The 16107-nt window shown below is 39.8% G+C and overlaps 1 protein-coding gene across 2 annotated transcripts in view; it reads right to left on the bottom strand.

The window, feature by feature from the left end:
- Positions 1–1916: 1916 nt before the first annotated feature.
- The window catches only part of R3HDM4 (R3H domain containing 4), a 100272-nt gene continuing 86081 nt past the window's right edge, over positions 1917–16107 (bottom strand). The window contains exons 7-8 of one of the 2 annotated variants that reach the window (XM_053702825.1): positions 12020–12075; positions 1917–3186 (exon numbers count right to left, since the gene is read on the bottom strand). In XM_053702825.1, the coding sequence (XP_053558800.1) occupies positions 3083–3186; positions 12020–12075 (160 nt within the window). In that variant the 3' untranslated portion in view covers positions 1917–3082. The remainder of the gene's footprint in view (positions 3187–12019; positions 12076–16107) is intronic. The other variant, XM_053702826.1, reaches the window with a different exon arrangement.

The raw sequence follows: 16107 nt of genomic DNA, 5'->3' as shown, positions 1-16107 counted from the left end.
TTATTTTGTGATTCAGATAGAGCATGCAATTTTAAGCAACTTTCTAATTTACTCCTATAATCAAATGTTCTTCGTTCTCTTGGTATTAAGATATTAAGTTTAGATGCTGGCCCATTTTTTGTGAACAACCTGAGTTGTTCTTGCTGATTGGTGGATAAATTCACCCACCATTAAACAAGGGCTGTCCAGGGTACTGAACCAAAAAATATATAGCTTAGATGCCTTTTTCAAATAAAGATGGCAAGAGAACGAAGAAAAAAAATAATAGGAGTAAATTAGAAAGTTGCTTAAAATTGCATGCTCTATCTGAATCATGAAAGAAAAAAATTGGGTTCAGTGTCCCTTTAATATATTTTAAAAGCGGTACTGTCTTCCAGGAAACATAGTCCCAATAAAAGTGCTGTCTTATACTGCTAAGTGCCAGAGTTCTTTCTCCCATAAAATTAAATGGCACTAACCTGCACCCTTGTACGTCTGACAGGGAGACATCTCACTTGGTATGAAAGGAAGCCACTGCTCACAGAGACCTGCGGATAAAAGAATGAACAGAGTAAGCCTACTCTGATATTCTGTTGCAGGGCAACAATCTGTTAGGAAAACGCAGTGAGGCCCGCCCCACAAGTTTCCAACTGCTTAAAAGATACCTCAGCCCTCCTGAAGAGACTAACGTGGAATACAGCTAAACCCAGATTGTCAGGGAAGATCAGAGCAAGCTTGCTCAGGCTTCCAAAATAAAAAAAAATCTTGATAGAAGAAATCTTAGACACCTAGACTTCACCTCCTCCTTGCACTGAACGCAAAGAGAATGACTGGGGGTTGTGGGAAGTGATACTTAACCTTGCTATGGTGCTCTTTGCCTTCTCCTGCTGGCCAGGAGTGATATTCCCAACAGTAATGGATGATTCCGTGGACTCACCGTGTCTTAAGAAAGAAACAAAAGCCGTTTAAAAATGTATGCCTTTCTGAACCATGAAAGTTTAATTTTGACTAGACTGCCCCTTTACATGTTTAACGAAAAGTTTTTTTTTTTTTTCCATTGTAAAAATGAATATCATAAAAATCTGCTGCACAAATTAATAGCCTTGATGTTTCTACTACTAGTTTTTTTTTTCATTCATATTGCAATTTTCCTGCCTATCATGGCTGTTTTAATTTTGTTATAGACCCATCTGTATAGACTATCCCAGTCTTCAAATACAGAAACAAACGTATGCGAGAGTAAATAAGAATTTGCTAGCGACAGTAAAATAATTTTCTTCACCGAGTGACAGCACATAAAAGTCCATCCTGCTGGCTTCTGTCTGGCTGTTTCTTCCTGTGGTGCCTTACTTTTATTGTTGTTGGACTAGATTATGTGCCAGTTGTAAACGTTTAATGGAGATATTTGTTATGATCAGTTACTAAGTTTACAACAGGTATGCGATTTAGCCCTCTGTGTTTTGTTGATATTGTGTTTGTTAATGCTGAATTTACCATCTGTCGTAAAAAAAATGGTGTCAACCTTCATGGGAGGCAGAACACTAGCAACTATTAGTTAACTCAGCAATTTCATTGGAGCAACTATGAAAATTACTGTATTTTTTTCCAATTCTGAGAAATCAAAGCACACACTGTGAAAGCCTAACATTTTTACATATCTGTCCCTAACTGGCATCAAAAGTGATAAGATAACAGTGAAAGTTACATTGTTTTTCAGAAACAAAATAAGTGGCTAGTCAGTTCTACTATAGTAACAGGACTGGCTTCTTCAAATAAGATAAGTGAAGAAGTAGTTTTCTTGGTTTTAATGCATTTAGAAAAATGTGCACACTTACATGCTATATTAATTATATTACTTCAAAATGTCATGCAATTTACAAGACATTTTGTGTTCATTTAAAGTATGTTTTTGTTGAATCCAAAAGACAACAATGTAATATGGATTAGATTGTATTTATTTGAAATACAGATGTTCCTTAGGAAAAAAACAAAACAGAACAACACTTTAAGGTGTGTCAAGTCAGAACTGTGTGAGTTGTCCTCATCAGCCAGTGAACCTATATTACACAATTTCCTGCAGATGTGAAGTTTATTCATAATCAAAACATCATTAACAACCCTTTTCCCATGCAAAAACATATTTAATATGCTTAAAGAGAGCTCAGCCATAGTACACAATTACACAAACGTGTGTACAAACCAACCATCACTGATAAACTTAGCACTTGGATACAAGAAACATCAGACTGTTTATTACATATTAAAAATATAATCACAATCCCATAAAGCCACTCTTCGTATAAAGGTTTAAGCGAATGCAAATGAACAGTAAAACGTCTTTATTGACAGAGATAAAGCTAAGATGATGGATGTGATTACTGTAAGCATGCAAACCAAGAATACTGAGCTAGATAGATAAAGGGGCTAATTAAATAAATGATTCATTAAATACTATGTGAATAAATGTGACTCATTTCAATTGGGGGTGGACCAAAATACCAACTTGTGGTAAATAGAGAGTAAGACGTATACAGACCATAAAACCCACATACACTGGCACATTTTGCCAGTCATATTAAGTGCTATGTTTGTTGGATTCTTAAAACCACTAGATATTTTAAGAGGTGATGAGATTCTGAAAAGCCAATAGTGTAAAATTAGCAAATTTCATAAAGCATTGCAGAGTATAACTTTGCAACATTAGGTGACAAACTTTAGTTAATAATGTATATTCTAAAGTGAAAAGTAAAATAAAGTTCAGGTTTTTTCTTTGTTTACCTGCTTACATACCATAAACATTAAAATATGTACAATAATATAAACACATCTTTTGTGCATTTTTAATGCAGTCTATTTTCTGTCCCAAAACACCCACACATCATTACCGTACAGCTATGCAATCTCTCATTGATTTTACCAGCGGCATGTCACAGAAATTATTCTATGGCAAAGTCACCCCCGTCTAGTGTTCTATGGACAGAAAATATGATTGCAGAGCAGATACATAATCCACATAGTGATGCTAAGAATGACATTAAGCCATTGAGGCTGCTAAAAATTCTTATATATAAATAGAGCCCTCAAAACGTGGCTTTTGGGAGGGTCAGCATCTCAGCTGGAGGTAGGAAGAGAGAAGCAGCTCTGGGCGGCAGAACTCGCTGTGCTTATTCATGACACGCATCTGGCGTTTGCCCTTTAAATCTAAACCTGCAGAGAAAGAAAAAATAGCAAAATAGAGAGGGATATTTTACAAACTGAGAAATAAAAAACATAAGTAATTGAATATACTGTAATAGTATTTATTTCAATTTGTGCATTACCCTGTTTTGGTTTAAAAGGGACATTGTAGTGCAAGTCTGAACCCCCATTGCAGACTTAAAACAAATAGTTCATAGATGAATAGTGCAGAATTACATGCTCCAATGAATTTGAGAACATACGTTTTTCACTATAATGTCCCCTTAAATTATTGCTTATGTTCTTCAAAGTTTACAGGTAGTACAGTTAAAAGGCCAAAATAGTTTAAATGTTGTTAACGAATTAGAGCATGTTATTTTTCAAGACTAATCAACCCTGCACTACTGTATGTTTACCCCCCGCAAAGGGGTTAAACACAGATGAAATACCGCTTGGGACCCACAGAGCACTGCCCAGCTGTATAACTGGTGCTGCCGATTGGATCAGCGGTAGTTTCTGCTTGGGACATGCAGAGCACTGAAGGGTTAAACACACAGTAGTGCAGGGTTGACAGTCAAAAAAAATATTACATGCTCTAAGGGATAAGAAAGTCAAAATTAGACTTGCATGATTCAGATACAGCATGTCATTTTATTCACTTCTATTTTTAAATGTGGTTTGTTCCTTTGGTATCCCTTGTTGAAAAAGTATATGCACATATCCTATACTACCGGGAGCTAGTTGCTGATAATAGAAGTAAATAGGAAAGCTATTTAAAATTGTATGTTCTATCTGAATCATGGGATTTCCTGTCCGTTTAATGTATTTTTCAGACTATAATGGCCGGTTAACCAGATAATTACTTGTTCTTTTCAGACTCTTCTCTCAAAAAGGTAGGCAACCTTGCAGTGGAGGCGTAAAATAACAGACATTTAAAAAAGGAACATAAAACCCAAAATTGTTTCTTTAATGATTCAGATAGAAAATACATTTGTAAACAACTTTCCAATTTACTTCTATTATCAATTTGCTTCATTCTTTTGGTATCCTTTCTTGGAGGATCAGCAATGTACTACTGGGAGCTAGATGAATACATTTGAAATCAGGTTAAATAAATTGGAAAGTTGATTAAAATTACATGCACTAACCTGAAAGAAAAAAAAAACACACATTTTGGGGTTTTATGTCCCTTTAACTGTTCGTTAAAGGGACATGGTAGCCAAAATGAAAGTTGAATGATTCAGACAGTGTGCAATTAAATAAAATAAATTCCAATTTACTTCCATTATCAAATATACCTCTCTCTTGCTATTTGTTAAAACGAATTTCCTTTCCATGAGAGTATACTGAGGCAGACTCAGGAAGTTGACTTGAGCACCATACAGCAGCAATGTTTATAATACTACAAGCATGCTCTGAGCTTACCACAGTATGCTCTCATGGAAAGGAAAAACGGTTCAGCAAAGGCTACCAAGAGAAGGTGGGATTTTTTTTTTTTTTTTTGCATGCTCTCTTGATCATAGAACTTAGAATGTTGACCTCTATTTTTAATTTAAGTTTTGCATTTTAACAAACCCTTCATGAAGGTACAGTGAAGTCAAAAATTAAACTTTGAGGACAGTTACGTCTATTATCAAATTTGCTTTGTTATCTTGTTATCCAAGCAGGCTCAGGAGCCAGCAATGCACTACCAGGAGCTAGCTGCCAATTGGTAGATGCACATATGTCTCATGTCATTGGCCAATGTGTTCGGCTAGCTCCCAGTAGTGCATTGCCGATCCTTCAACAAAGGCTAACAAAAGAATGAAGCGAATATGAGAATAGAAGTTAAAAGAAAAGAAGTAAACTTAGAAAGTTGTAAAATTGTATGCTCTGACTCATGTAAGAAAAAAATGTTGGGTTTCATGTCCCTTTTACTACACCTACTCTATTCAAATGAAGTTGTGATGTAATATTTAATTGCAATGTCATAGGGGTTTTTGTTCTGTATTTTATAGTTTGACAATACCATATACAGATGAGGGACAATTTGCCAAATTACCTCCACTAATCTAGCACACTGTGCCACTCAGAGATAAGGTATTTAAAAAAAAATACCAAAACTAATTTTTTTTTCAGAAAGGGTGGCATTGTGTTGGATAGTGGATTAGATGACATCACAAAAAATAGGACATGTAAATACCTATAACGATAGGTAACTAAATGTGAGAATTCATGTATTCAGGATAGGTAGCTTACTTCATCAGTCAGATCCTGACACAATGACCTTAAACATTTAAATTCTATATACATGCATTAAATGTGATTGGGTTAAAGGGACAGTCAACATCAAAATTGTCATTTTTTTAAAAAGATAGATAATGCCTTTACTACCCATGCCCCAGCTTTGCACAACCAACATTGTTATATTAATTTGATTTATTACATTTAAAACTTCTAAATTTCTAAGCCACTACAGCTTCTTATCACATGCTTTTTTAATTAGCTTTTCACAAGAGACTGCTAAAATCCATGCGGGCCATTTAGATAACATTGTGCTCTCTCCTGTGGAGATGTGCAGGGCACAGCACTAACAGGCTAAAATGGAAGTCAATAGATAACTAGCCATGTGATAAACGGGCTGTCAGACGAGGCTTAGATAATCAGGAGGTAAAAACATAATTTATGCTTACCTGATAAATTTATTTCTCTTGTAGTGTAGTCAGTCCACGGGTCATCCATTACTTATGGGATTATATCTCCTTCCCAACAGGAAGTTGCAAGAGGATCACCCAAGCAGAGCTGCTACATAGCTCCTCCCCTCACATGTCATATCCAGTCATTCGACCGAAACAAGACGAGAAAGGAGGAACCATAGGGTGCAGTGGTGACTGGAGTTTTAATTAGAATTTAGATCTGCCTTAAAAAGACAAGGCGGGCCGTGGACTGACTACACTACAAGAGAAATAAATTTATCAGGTAAACATAAATTATGTTTTCTCTTGTTAAGTGTAGTCAGTCCACGGGTCATCCATTACTTATGGGATACCAATACCAAAGCTAAAGTACACGGATGATGGGAGGGACAAGGCAGGAACATTAAACAGAAGGAACCACTGCCTGTAGAACCTTTCTCCCAAAAATAGCCTCCGAAGAAGCAAAAGTGTCAAATTTGTAAAATTTTCGAAAAAGTGTGAAGTGAAGACCAAGTTGCAGCCTTGCAAATCTGTTCAACAGAGGCCTCATTCTTAAAGGCCCAGGTGGAAGCCACAGCTCTAGTGGAATGAGCTGTAATTCTTTCAGGAGGCTGCTGTCCAGCAGTCTCATAGGCTAAACGTATTATGCTACGAAGCCAAAAAGAGAGAGAGGTAGCCGAAGCCTTTTGACCTCTCCTCTGTCCAGAGTAAACGACAAACAGAGAAGAAGTTTGACGAAAATCTTTAGTTGCCTGCAAATAGAACTTCAGGGCACGGACTACGTCCAGATTATGCAAAAGTCGTTCTTTCTTTGAAGAAGGGTTAGGACACAAAGATGGAACAACAATCTTTTGATTGATATTCTTGTTAGAAACTACCTTAGGTAAAAACCCAGGTTTAGTACGCAGAACTACCTTGTCTGAATGGAAAATCAGATAAGGAGAATCACAATGTAAGGCAGATAACTCCAAGACTCTTCGAGCCGAGGAAATAGCCATCAAAAACAGAACTTTCCAAGATAAAAGTTTAATATCAATGGAATGAAGGGGTTCAAACGGAACTCCTTGAAGAACTTTAAGAACCAAGTTTAAGCTCCACGGCGGAGCAACAGTCTTAAACACAGGCTTAATCCTAGCCATAGCCTGACAAAAAGCCTGAACATCTGGAACTTCTGCCAGACGTTTGTGTAGAATAGACAGAGCCGAAATCTGTCCCTTTAACGAACTAGCAGATAAGCCCTTTTCTAAACCCTCTTGTAGAAAAGACAATATCCTAGGAATCCTAACCTTACTCCATGAGTAACTCTTGGATTCGCACCAATATCAATATTTACGCCATATCTTATGGTAAATTTTTCTGGTAACAGGTTTCCGAGCCTGTATTAAGGTATCAATAACCGACTCCGAGAAGCCACGCTTTGATAGAATCAAGCGTTCAATCTCCATGCAGTCAGTCTCAGAGAAATTAGATTTGGATGGTTGAAAGGACCCTGAATTAGAAGGTCCTGCCTCAGAGGCAGAGACCATGGTGGAAAGGATGACATGTCCACTAGGTCTGCATACCAGGTCCTGCGTGGCCACGCAGGCGCTATCAAAATCACTGATGCTCTCTCCTGTTTGATCTTGGCAATCAGTCGAGGCAGCATCGGAAATGGTGGAAACACATAAGCCATGTTGAAGACCCAAGGAGCTGTCAGAGCATCTATCAGCACCGCTCCCGGGTCCCTGGATCTGGATCCGTAATAAGGAAGCTTGGTGTTCTGGCGAGACGCCATGAGATCCAGATCTGGTTTGCCCTAACGATGAATCAGTTGAGCGAAGACCTCCGGATGAAGTTCCCACTCCCCCGGATGAAAAGTCTGGCGACTTAGAAAGTCCGCCTCCCAGTTCTCCACGCCTGGGATGTAGATCGCTGACAGGTGGCAAGAGTGGGACTCTGCCCAGCGAATTATCTTTGAGACTTCCAACATCGCTAGGGAACTCCTGGTTCCCCCTTGATGGTTGATGTAAGCCACAGTCGTGATGTTGTCCGACTGAAATCAGATGAACCTCAGAGTTGCTAACTGAGGCCAAGCTAGAAGAGCATTGAATATTGCTCTTAACTCCAGAATATTTATTGGGAGGAGTTTCTCCTCCTGAGTCCATGATCCCTGAGCCTTCAGGGAATTCCAGACTGCGCCCCAACCTAGAAGGCTGGCATCTGTTGTTACAATCGTCCAATCTGGCCTGCGAAAGGTCATCCCCTTGGACAGATGGGACCGAGAAAGCCACCATAGAAGAGAATCTCTGGTCTCTTGATCCAGATTTAGTAGAGGGGACAAATCTGAGTAATCCCCATTCCACTGACTGAGCATGCACAATTGCAGTGGTCTGAGATGCAGGCGCGCAAATGGTACTATGTCCATTGCCGCTACCATTAAGCCGATTACTTCCATGCACTGAGCTACTGACGGGTGTGGAATGGAATGAAGGGCACGGCAAGTATTTTGAAGCTTTAATAACCTGGACTCCGTCAGGTAAATTTTCATCTCTATAGAATCTATAAGAGTCCCTAGGAAGGGAACCCTTGTGAGTGGTAATAGAGAACTCCTTTCCACGTTCACCTTCCACCCATGCGACCTCAGAAATGCCAGAACTATCTCTGTAGGAGACTTGGCAATTTGAAAAATTGACGCTTGTATCAGAATGTCGTCTAGATACGGAGCCACCGCTATGCCTCGCGGTCTTAGTACCGCCAAAAGAGAGCCCAGAACCTTTGTAAAAATTCTCGGGGCCGTAGCTAACCCGAAGGGAAGAGCTACAAACTGGTAATGCCTGTCTAGGAAGGCAAATCTTAGGTACCGATAATGATCTTTGTGAATCGGTATGTGAAGGTAGGCATCCTTTAAGTCCACTGTGGTCATGTATTGACCCTCTTGGATCATGGGTAGGATGGTTCGAATAGTTTCCATTTTGAATGATGGAACTCTTAGGAATTTAAGATTTTTAGGTCCAAAATTGGTCTGAAGGTTCCCTCTTTCTTGGGGACCACAAACAGATTTGAGTAAAATCCTTGCCCTTGTTCCGTCTGCGGAACTGGGTGGATCACCCCCATTAATAAGAGGTCTTGTACACAGCGTAGAAACGCCTCTTTCTTTATTTGGTTTGCTGATAACCTTGAAAGATGAAATCTCCCTTGTGGAGGAGAAGCTTTGAAGGCCAGAAGGTATCCCTGAGATATGATCTTAAACGCCCAGGGATCCTGGACATCTCTTGCCCAAGCCTGGGCGAAGAGAGATAGTCTGCCCCCCACTAGATCCGTTTCCGGATAGGGGGCCCTCTCTTCATGCTGTCTTAGGGGCAGAAGTAGGTTTTCTGGCCTGCTTGCCCTTGTTCCAGGACTGGTTAGCTTTCCAGCCCTGTCTGTAACGAGCAACAGTTCCTTCCTGTTTTGGAGCGTAGGAAGTTGATGCTGCTTCTGTCTTGAAGTTACGAAAGGCACGAAAATTAGACTGTTTGGCCTTTGATTTGGCCTTGTCCTGAGGAAGAGTATGACCCTTACCTCCAGTAATGTCAGCAATAATTTCTTTCAAGCCGGGCCCGAATAAGGTCTGCCCTTTGAAAGGAATATTAAGCAATTTAGATTTAGAAGTCACATCAGCTGACCATGATTTAAGCCATAGCGTTCTGCGCGCTTGGATGGCGAATCCAGAGTTCTTAGCCGTTAGTTTGGTTAAATGTACAACAGCATCAGAAACAAAAGCGTTAGCTAGCTTAAGTGCTTTAAGCTTGTTCATAATCTCATCCAATGGAGCTGTGCGAATGGCCTCTTCCAGAGACTCAAACCAGAATGCTGCAGCAGCAGTGACAGGCGCAATGCATGCAAGGGGCTGTAAGATAAAACCTTGTTGAACAAACATTTTCTTAAGGTAACCTTCTAATTTTTTATCCATTGGATCTGAAAAAGCACAACTATCCTCCACCGGGATAGTGGTACGCTTAGCTAAAGTAGAAACTGCTCCCTCCACCTTAGGGACCGTCTGCCATAAGTCCCGTGTGGTGGCGTCTATTGGAAACATTTTCCTAAATATAGGAAGGGGGGGGGGGGAAAGGGCACACCGGGCCTATCCCACTCCTTGCAAATAATCTCTGTAAGCCTCTTAGGTATAGGAAAAACGTCAGTAAACACCGGTACCGCATAGTATCTATCCAGCCTACATAATTTCTCTGGAATTGCAACCGTGTTACAATCATTCAGAGCCGCTAATACCTCCCCTAGCAGTACGCGGAGGTTCTCAAGCTTAAATTTAAAATTAGAAATCTCTGAATCCAGTCTCCCTGGATCAGATCCGTCACCCACAGAATGAAGCTCTCCGTCCTCATGTTCTGCAAATTGTGACGCAGTATTGGACATGGCTCTCCCATCATCAGCGCGCTCTGTCCTTAACCCTGAGCTATCGCGCTTGCCTCTTAATTATGGCAATTTAGATAATACTTCTGTCATAACAGTAGCCATGTCTTGCAAAGTGATTTGTATGGGCCTCTCTGATGTACTTGGCGCCACAATATCACGCACCTCCTGAGCGGGAGGCGAAGGTACTGACACGTGAGGAGAGTTAGTCGACATAACTTCCCCCTCGTTGTCTGGTGATAATTTCTTTACATGTAAAGATTGACTTTTATTTAAAGTGACATCAATGCATTGAGTACACAAATTTCTATGGGGCTCCACATTGGCCTTCAAACATAGTGAACAAATAGATTCATCTGTGTCAGACATGTTTAAACAGACTAGCAATGAGACTAGCAAGCTTGGATAATAATTTCAAATAAATTTACAAGCAATATAAAAAAACGCTACTGCGCCTTTAAGAAGCACAAAAAACTGTCACAGTTGAAATAACAATGAACCAAATTAGTTATAGCAACCAAATTTTCACAGTATATGTATTAAGTTAGCAAAGGATTGCACCCACCAGCAAATGGATGACTAACCCCTTAATACCCAAAAACGGATATCAATTTAACAAATAACGTTTTTATCACAGTCAAACACACTGTCACAGGTCTGCTGTGACTGATTACCTCCCTCAAAATGAATTTTGAAGACCCCTGAGCTCTCTATAGATGTCCTGGATCATGGAGGATGAAGTAGGAAGACTGTGACTGAATTTTTACTGCGCAAAAAAAGCGCTAAAATAGGCCCCTCCCACTCATATTACACCAGTGGGAAATCTCAGTTAACTGTTTCTATGCAAAAATAAACGTTAGCCATGTGGAAAAATCATGCCCCAATAAGTTTTATTACCAAGTACCTCACAAAAAACGATTAACATGCCAGTAAACGTTTTGAACATTTTAAAGATTATGAAGTGTTATTAATAAGCCTGCTACCAGTCGCTTTTACTGCAGTTAAGCCTCATGCATTACCTCAGTATTAACAGTATTTTCTTAGACAAATTCCATTCCCTAGAAAAATACTTCAGTGCATGTACACTCATCAGCCTAATACCAGTCGCTACCACTGCATTTAAGGCTGTACTTACATTACATTGGTATCAGCAGTATTTTCTAGTCAATTCCATTCCTTAGAAAAATAATGTACTGCACATACCTCGTTTGCAGGGGGGCCCCGCATGCTATTCCCCTTTCTGAAGTTACCTCACTCCTCAGAATGAGCGAGAAACAGCCAGTGGATCTTAGTTACGTCTGCTAAGATCATAGAAAACGCAGGCAGATTCTTCTTCTAATACTGCCTGAGAACAAACAGCACACTCCGGTGCCATTTAAAATAACAAACTTTTGATTGAAGAAATAAACTAAGTTTTAAAAAACACCACAGACCTCTCACAACGACCTATCTAGTTGAGTGCAAGAGAATGACTGGATATGACATGTGAGGGGAGGAGCTATGTAGCAGCTCTGTTGGGTGATCCTCTTGCAACTTCCTGTTGGGAAGGAGATATAATCCCATAAGTAATGGATGACCCGTGGACTGACTACACTTAAGAAGAGAAAAGTGTATTAATATAACCATGGTGTCTGTGCAAAACTGCGGAATGGGTAATAAAGGGATTATCTATCTTTTTGAACAATAATGTTGGAGTAGACTGTCCTTTTAAGAGTTTGCAAACAATATAAATAACCACTACAAATCCCCACTACCCACATCTTTCCTCCCCTTCCCATTACCAGCTCCTATGTTCTTACTAGCAGAGACCAGGTCCATGTATTGACAAACTGCATGCAGCAGAAGGCGCTGATAGCTGTGAGAGAACCAGATGACAGAGTAAGAATCTAACATCAGCTCACCCCCCCACCTGCATATTGGATACTTAAGATGAAAAACAATGAAAACTAAATTGAATTATAAATTCTATTCATCTTGAAAGCTTGTTTTTATTGGTTTAGCCATCTAGTTCTTTTCAACAAGCATATAAAAACAAAAATGTATGCTTACCTGAGAAATGAATTTCTTTCATAATTGGTAGAGTCCATAAGCCATTATTCCTGGGAACTCAACTTCTGACCACTAGGAGGCAGCAAAGATACCCAAAAATATCACAAGCTTTTAATCCCTTGATCTCAGTCTAACATATAGCCGAGAAAAAGGAGAAAACCGAATTAGGAAAGGACAAAGGCGGCTAAATGAGGTTCATACTAAACAGATGCCAATTGGAAAAATAAGAGGAAGTGTCCTGTGGACTCTCACCACCATTAAATTTATCATTAATTTTGTTTTCTTTCATAAGGTGCTGAAACTCCTGGGATCCAATATCCAGTGGAAGCCATGAGCAAACGGGTGGGAAAAAGGCAGGCACCTAATTACAACAAAAAAAAAAAAAAAAAAAAAAAAAAAAGCCATATTTAATTAAAATTAACCATAAATGCTAACAATTCAAAGAAAAAAAAAATTCTAAAAGAAAATAAGATGAGGAATCACTTTCACATTAAGCCGAACGCTGTTCCTTTTGTAGCTTGACTTACTTGCTTTTCCCCCCAATATTCCATCCCTCAAGCTCTAATTCTGGATGCTGCTTTCTGCAGTGCCGCCTTCAAACAAAGGGACAGTCTACTCCAGAGGTTTTATTGATTAGAAAGATAATCCCTTTAGCACTGTTATATTAATACACTTTTTACCCGATAACCTTGTATCTAAGCCTCTGCAGACAGCCCCCATTATCTCAGTGCTATTAACAGACTTGCATTTTTGCCAAATCAGTGCTGACTCATAAATAACTCCACAGGAGTTAGCACAGTGTTATCTATGCGACACATTAAATAGCACTGTTATGCTGTGAAAAGTTAATAAAATGCACTTCGATAAAGGTGACCTGCAGGGACTTAGAAGCAGGCAGAGATTTAGAGTTTTTCAAAAGATATTAATATGACAATGTTGGTTGTGCAAAGCTGGGGAATGGGTAGTAAAGGGGTTATCTATCTTTTCAACCATTCATAGGTTTAAAAGAAGAGTTTGTAAAGCTCTTAAAACCACTAAGGATCTCAATAAGGGAAAATGTCTAACTATTAGACTTTACTGTGACTAGATCTATATTTAAAAATAAATAAATAAATAAATAAATAAATAAATAAATAAAAGGAGGAAGATTAGAGAAGCACAAAGGTTCTTGACTACATTTTTTGTAAGAATTGAAGAATATTGATACAGTGGAAAAAGCCAAATAGGAAAACTGGACATCCAATCTAGGACTGCATAACCAGACGTGCATGATCAAGCTGGAGCAATCAGATCACTAGATATCAACTATGCCTATGAAGGAAGAAAAAGGAAAGCTAGATGAAATGACAAATAGCTACAGGAGCCATAGAAGATAGGAATACATTTCCCTGGCTCTGGCAAATCTGGAAAAGAGAGGCTTAAACAAGAGACATCTCAGCAACAGGTCGAAAAAAAAGCCTTGAACGAGAACCCCTTCCCTCAGAACAAGAAACTATAAACTGAAACAATCGACCTCACAAAAGTTTATTTATGGGCTAAAAAAAAAAAAACGCAGAAAGAGCACAGTACGCAGAGCAAGTCAAATTGAAAGTAATTTCCTTCATCTATTTTTGAAGGGGAACCTCTAGATTCCTAATCAAATTATGCCACTGTCTCATTTAAAAAAAGCCAAGTCTGAGAACAAAGAAGATTGCAAGAACTTTGTAGCTATTTATTGGTAACCTTGCCTCCTGAGGAAATAGACTTCTTGTGCTCTACCTCAACTTCCAGACTGCAATCTTAACTCAAGAGCCTGGCATCGGTAGAAATTATAGTCCACTGGGGGACAGATAAAGAACGCCCCCAGAAGACAGGAGTGAAATATAAAATTAATAGAACAAACATGGTTTGATAGAAAAGTCTAAAAGGATTACTGAGAAAATAGAATGAGATCTCTGAACTAGGAATTAGCAAGCCAAAACAAAAAGGCTGATTTAGGGCATACAAAGGGGAAAAATAACTGATGGTGAAACCATTAACCCCCCCCCCCAAAAAAAAAAAACAGAGCAAATCATGGAAGAATTAACAAGCTGTTTGAACTTGGATCTGCATTGAGCCACAAGAAAAAGTCACAGGTATGATCTACAATGACTCAAAAATAAAACTCATAACTGAGAAATAAAGTTTCCATGTAAAGTCCACAAACAGAAAATTTGTCAATAATAACAAGATTTAGGAACTGATGGTGGTCCTGTAGGATAGTATTATGAAGGAAAACATCCTTAAAATCTATTGAGAACATACCTGAACCATGATTAACTAGGTTGAAAAGGGCCAAACAGAATCCATCTTAAAAGAAGGTACTCTGAGAAACATATCAAAGATTTGAGATCCAAAATATGTTTTGTTGACCTGAATCCGAGATTGTAACCATAGGCAATTATAAATTAGAATCCAGAGATTCTGGACATACTGTGACTAGGATCTTTAACCCCTTAACGACCGAGGACGTGCAGGGTACGTCCTCAAAAAAAAGGCAGTTAATGCCTGAGAACATACCCTGCACGTCCTCTGTTTGGAAAGCAGCTGGAAGCGATCCTGCTCGCTTCCAGCTGCTTTCCGGTTATTGCAGTGATGCCTCGATATGGAGGCATCCTGCAATAACTTTTTTAAGCCATCCGGTGCAGAGAGAGCCACTCTGTGGCCCTCTCTGCACCGGAGATCGGTGGTTCCCTGCGTTGGTGGGTGGGAGCCGGACCGGGAGGCGGCCATCGATGGCCCTGGTTATGTGCAGGGGGGGCGGGATCGTGGGCGGGGATGAGCGGGGGCGCGCACGGACGCGCGCACGGGAGGGCGGGGGCGTGCACGGGGAGGGAGCGGGTGGGAACCGCTACACTACAGAAAATGTGTTAATAAAAATGTTTAAATGCCTTAATATTTTTTTTAAAAAAAAAAAGATCAGCAAGGTGGTGGGGGTTTGTCTGTGTGGGGGGGGAAGCTACACTACAGAAAAAAGCCAAATAAATATAAAAAAAGCCCTTTTTTTTTGCAAACTGGGTACTGGCAGACAGCTGCCAGTACCCAAGATGGCCCCCAATGAGGCAGAGGGGATGGTCAGAGAGCGGTTTTTGGGGGGATCAGGGAGGTTGGGGGCTAAGGGGGGGGATCCTACACCCTAGCATATGTAAATATGCTAAAAAAAAAACTTAAGATGGCGGGGACAATTGTGGGGTGGGGGAGGGAAGGGAGCTGTTTGGGAGGGATCAGGGGGTGGGATGTGTCAGGTGGGAGGCTGATCTCTACACTAAAGCTAAAATTAATCCTGCAAGCTCCCTACAAACTCCCTAATTAACCCCTTCACTGCTAGCCAGAATACACGTGTGAGGCGCAGCAGGATTTAGCGGCCTTCTAATTACCAGAAAGCAACGCCAAAGTCATATATGTCTGCTATTTCTGAACAAAGGGGATCCCAGACAAGTATTTACAACCATTTGTGCCATAATTGCACAAGCTGTTTGTAAATTATTTCAGTGAGAAACCTAAAATTGTGAAAAATTTAACTTTTTTTTCAATTTGATCGCATTTGGCGGTGAAATGGTGGCATGAAATATACCAAAATGTGCCTAGATCAATACTTGGGGTTGTCTACTATACTACACTAAAGCTAAAATTAACCCTACAAGCTCCCTAAAAGCTCCCTAATTAACCCCTTAACTGCTGGGCATAATACACTTGTGGTGCGCAGTGGCATTTAGCGGCCTTCTAATTACCAAAAAGCAACGCCAAAGCCATATATGTCTGCTATTTCTGAACAAAGGGGATCCCAGAGAAGAATTTACAACCATTTATGCCATAATTG

This window comes from Bombina bombina, chromosome 2 (genome assembly GCF_027579735.1).
Source record: "Bombina bombina isolate aBomBom1 chromosome 2, aBomBom1.pri, whole genome shotgun sequence".
Classification (NCBI taxonomy): Eukaryota; Metazoa; Chordata; class Amphibia; order Anura; family Bombinatoridae; genus Bombina; species Bombina bombina.
Note: the sequence above shows the minus strand (reverse complement) of the source record. Positions and strands in the feature narration are given on the sequence as shown.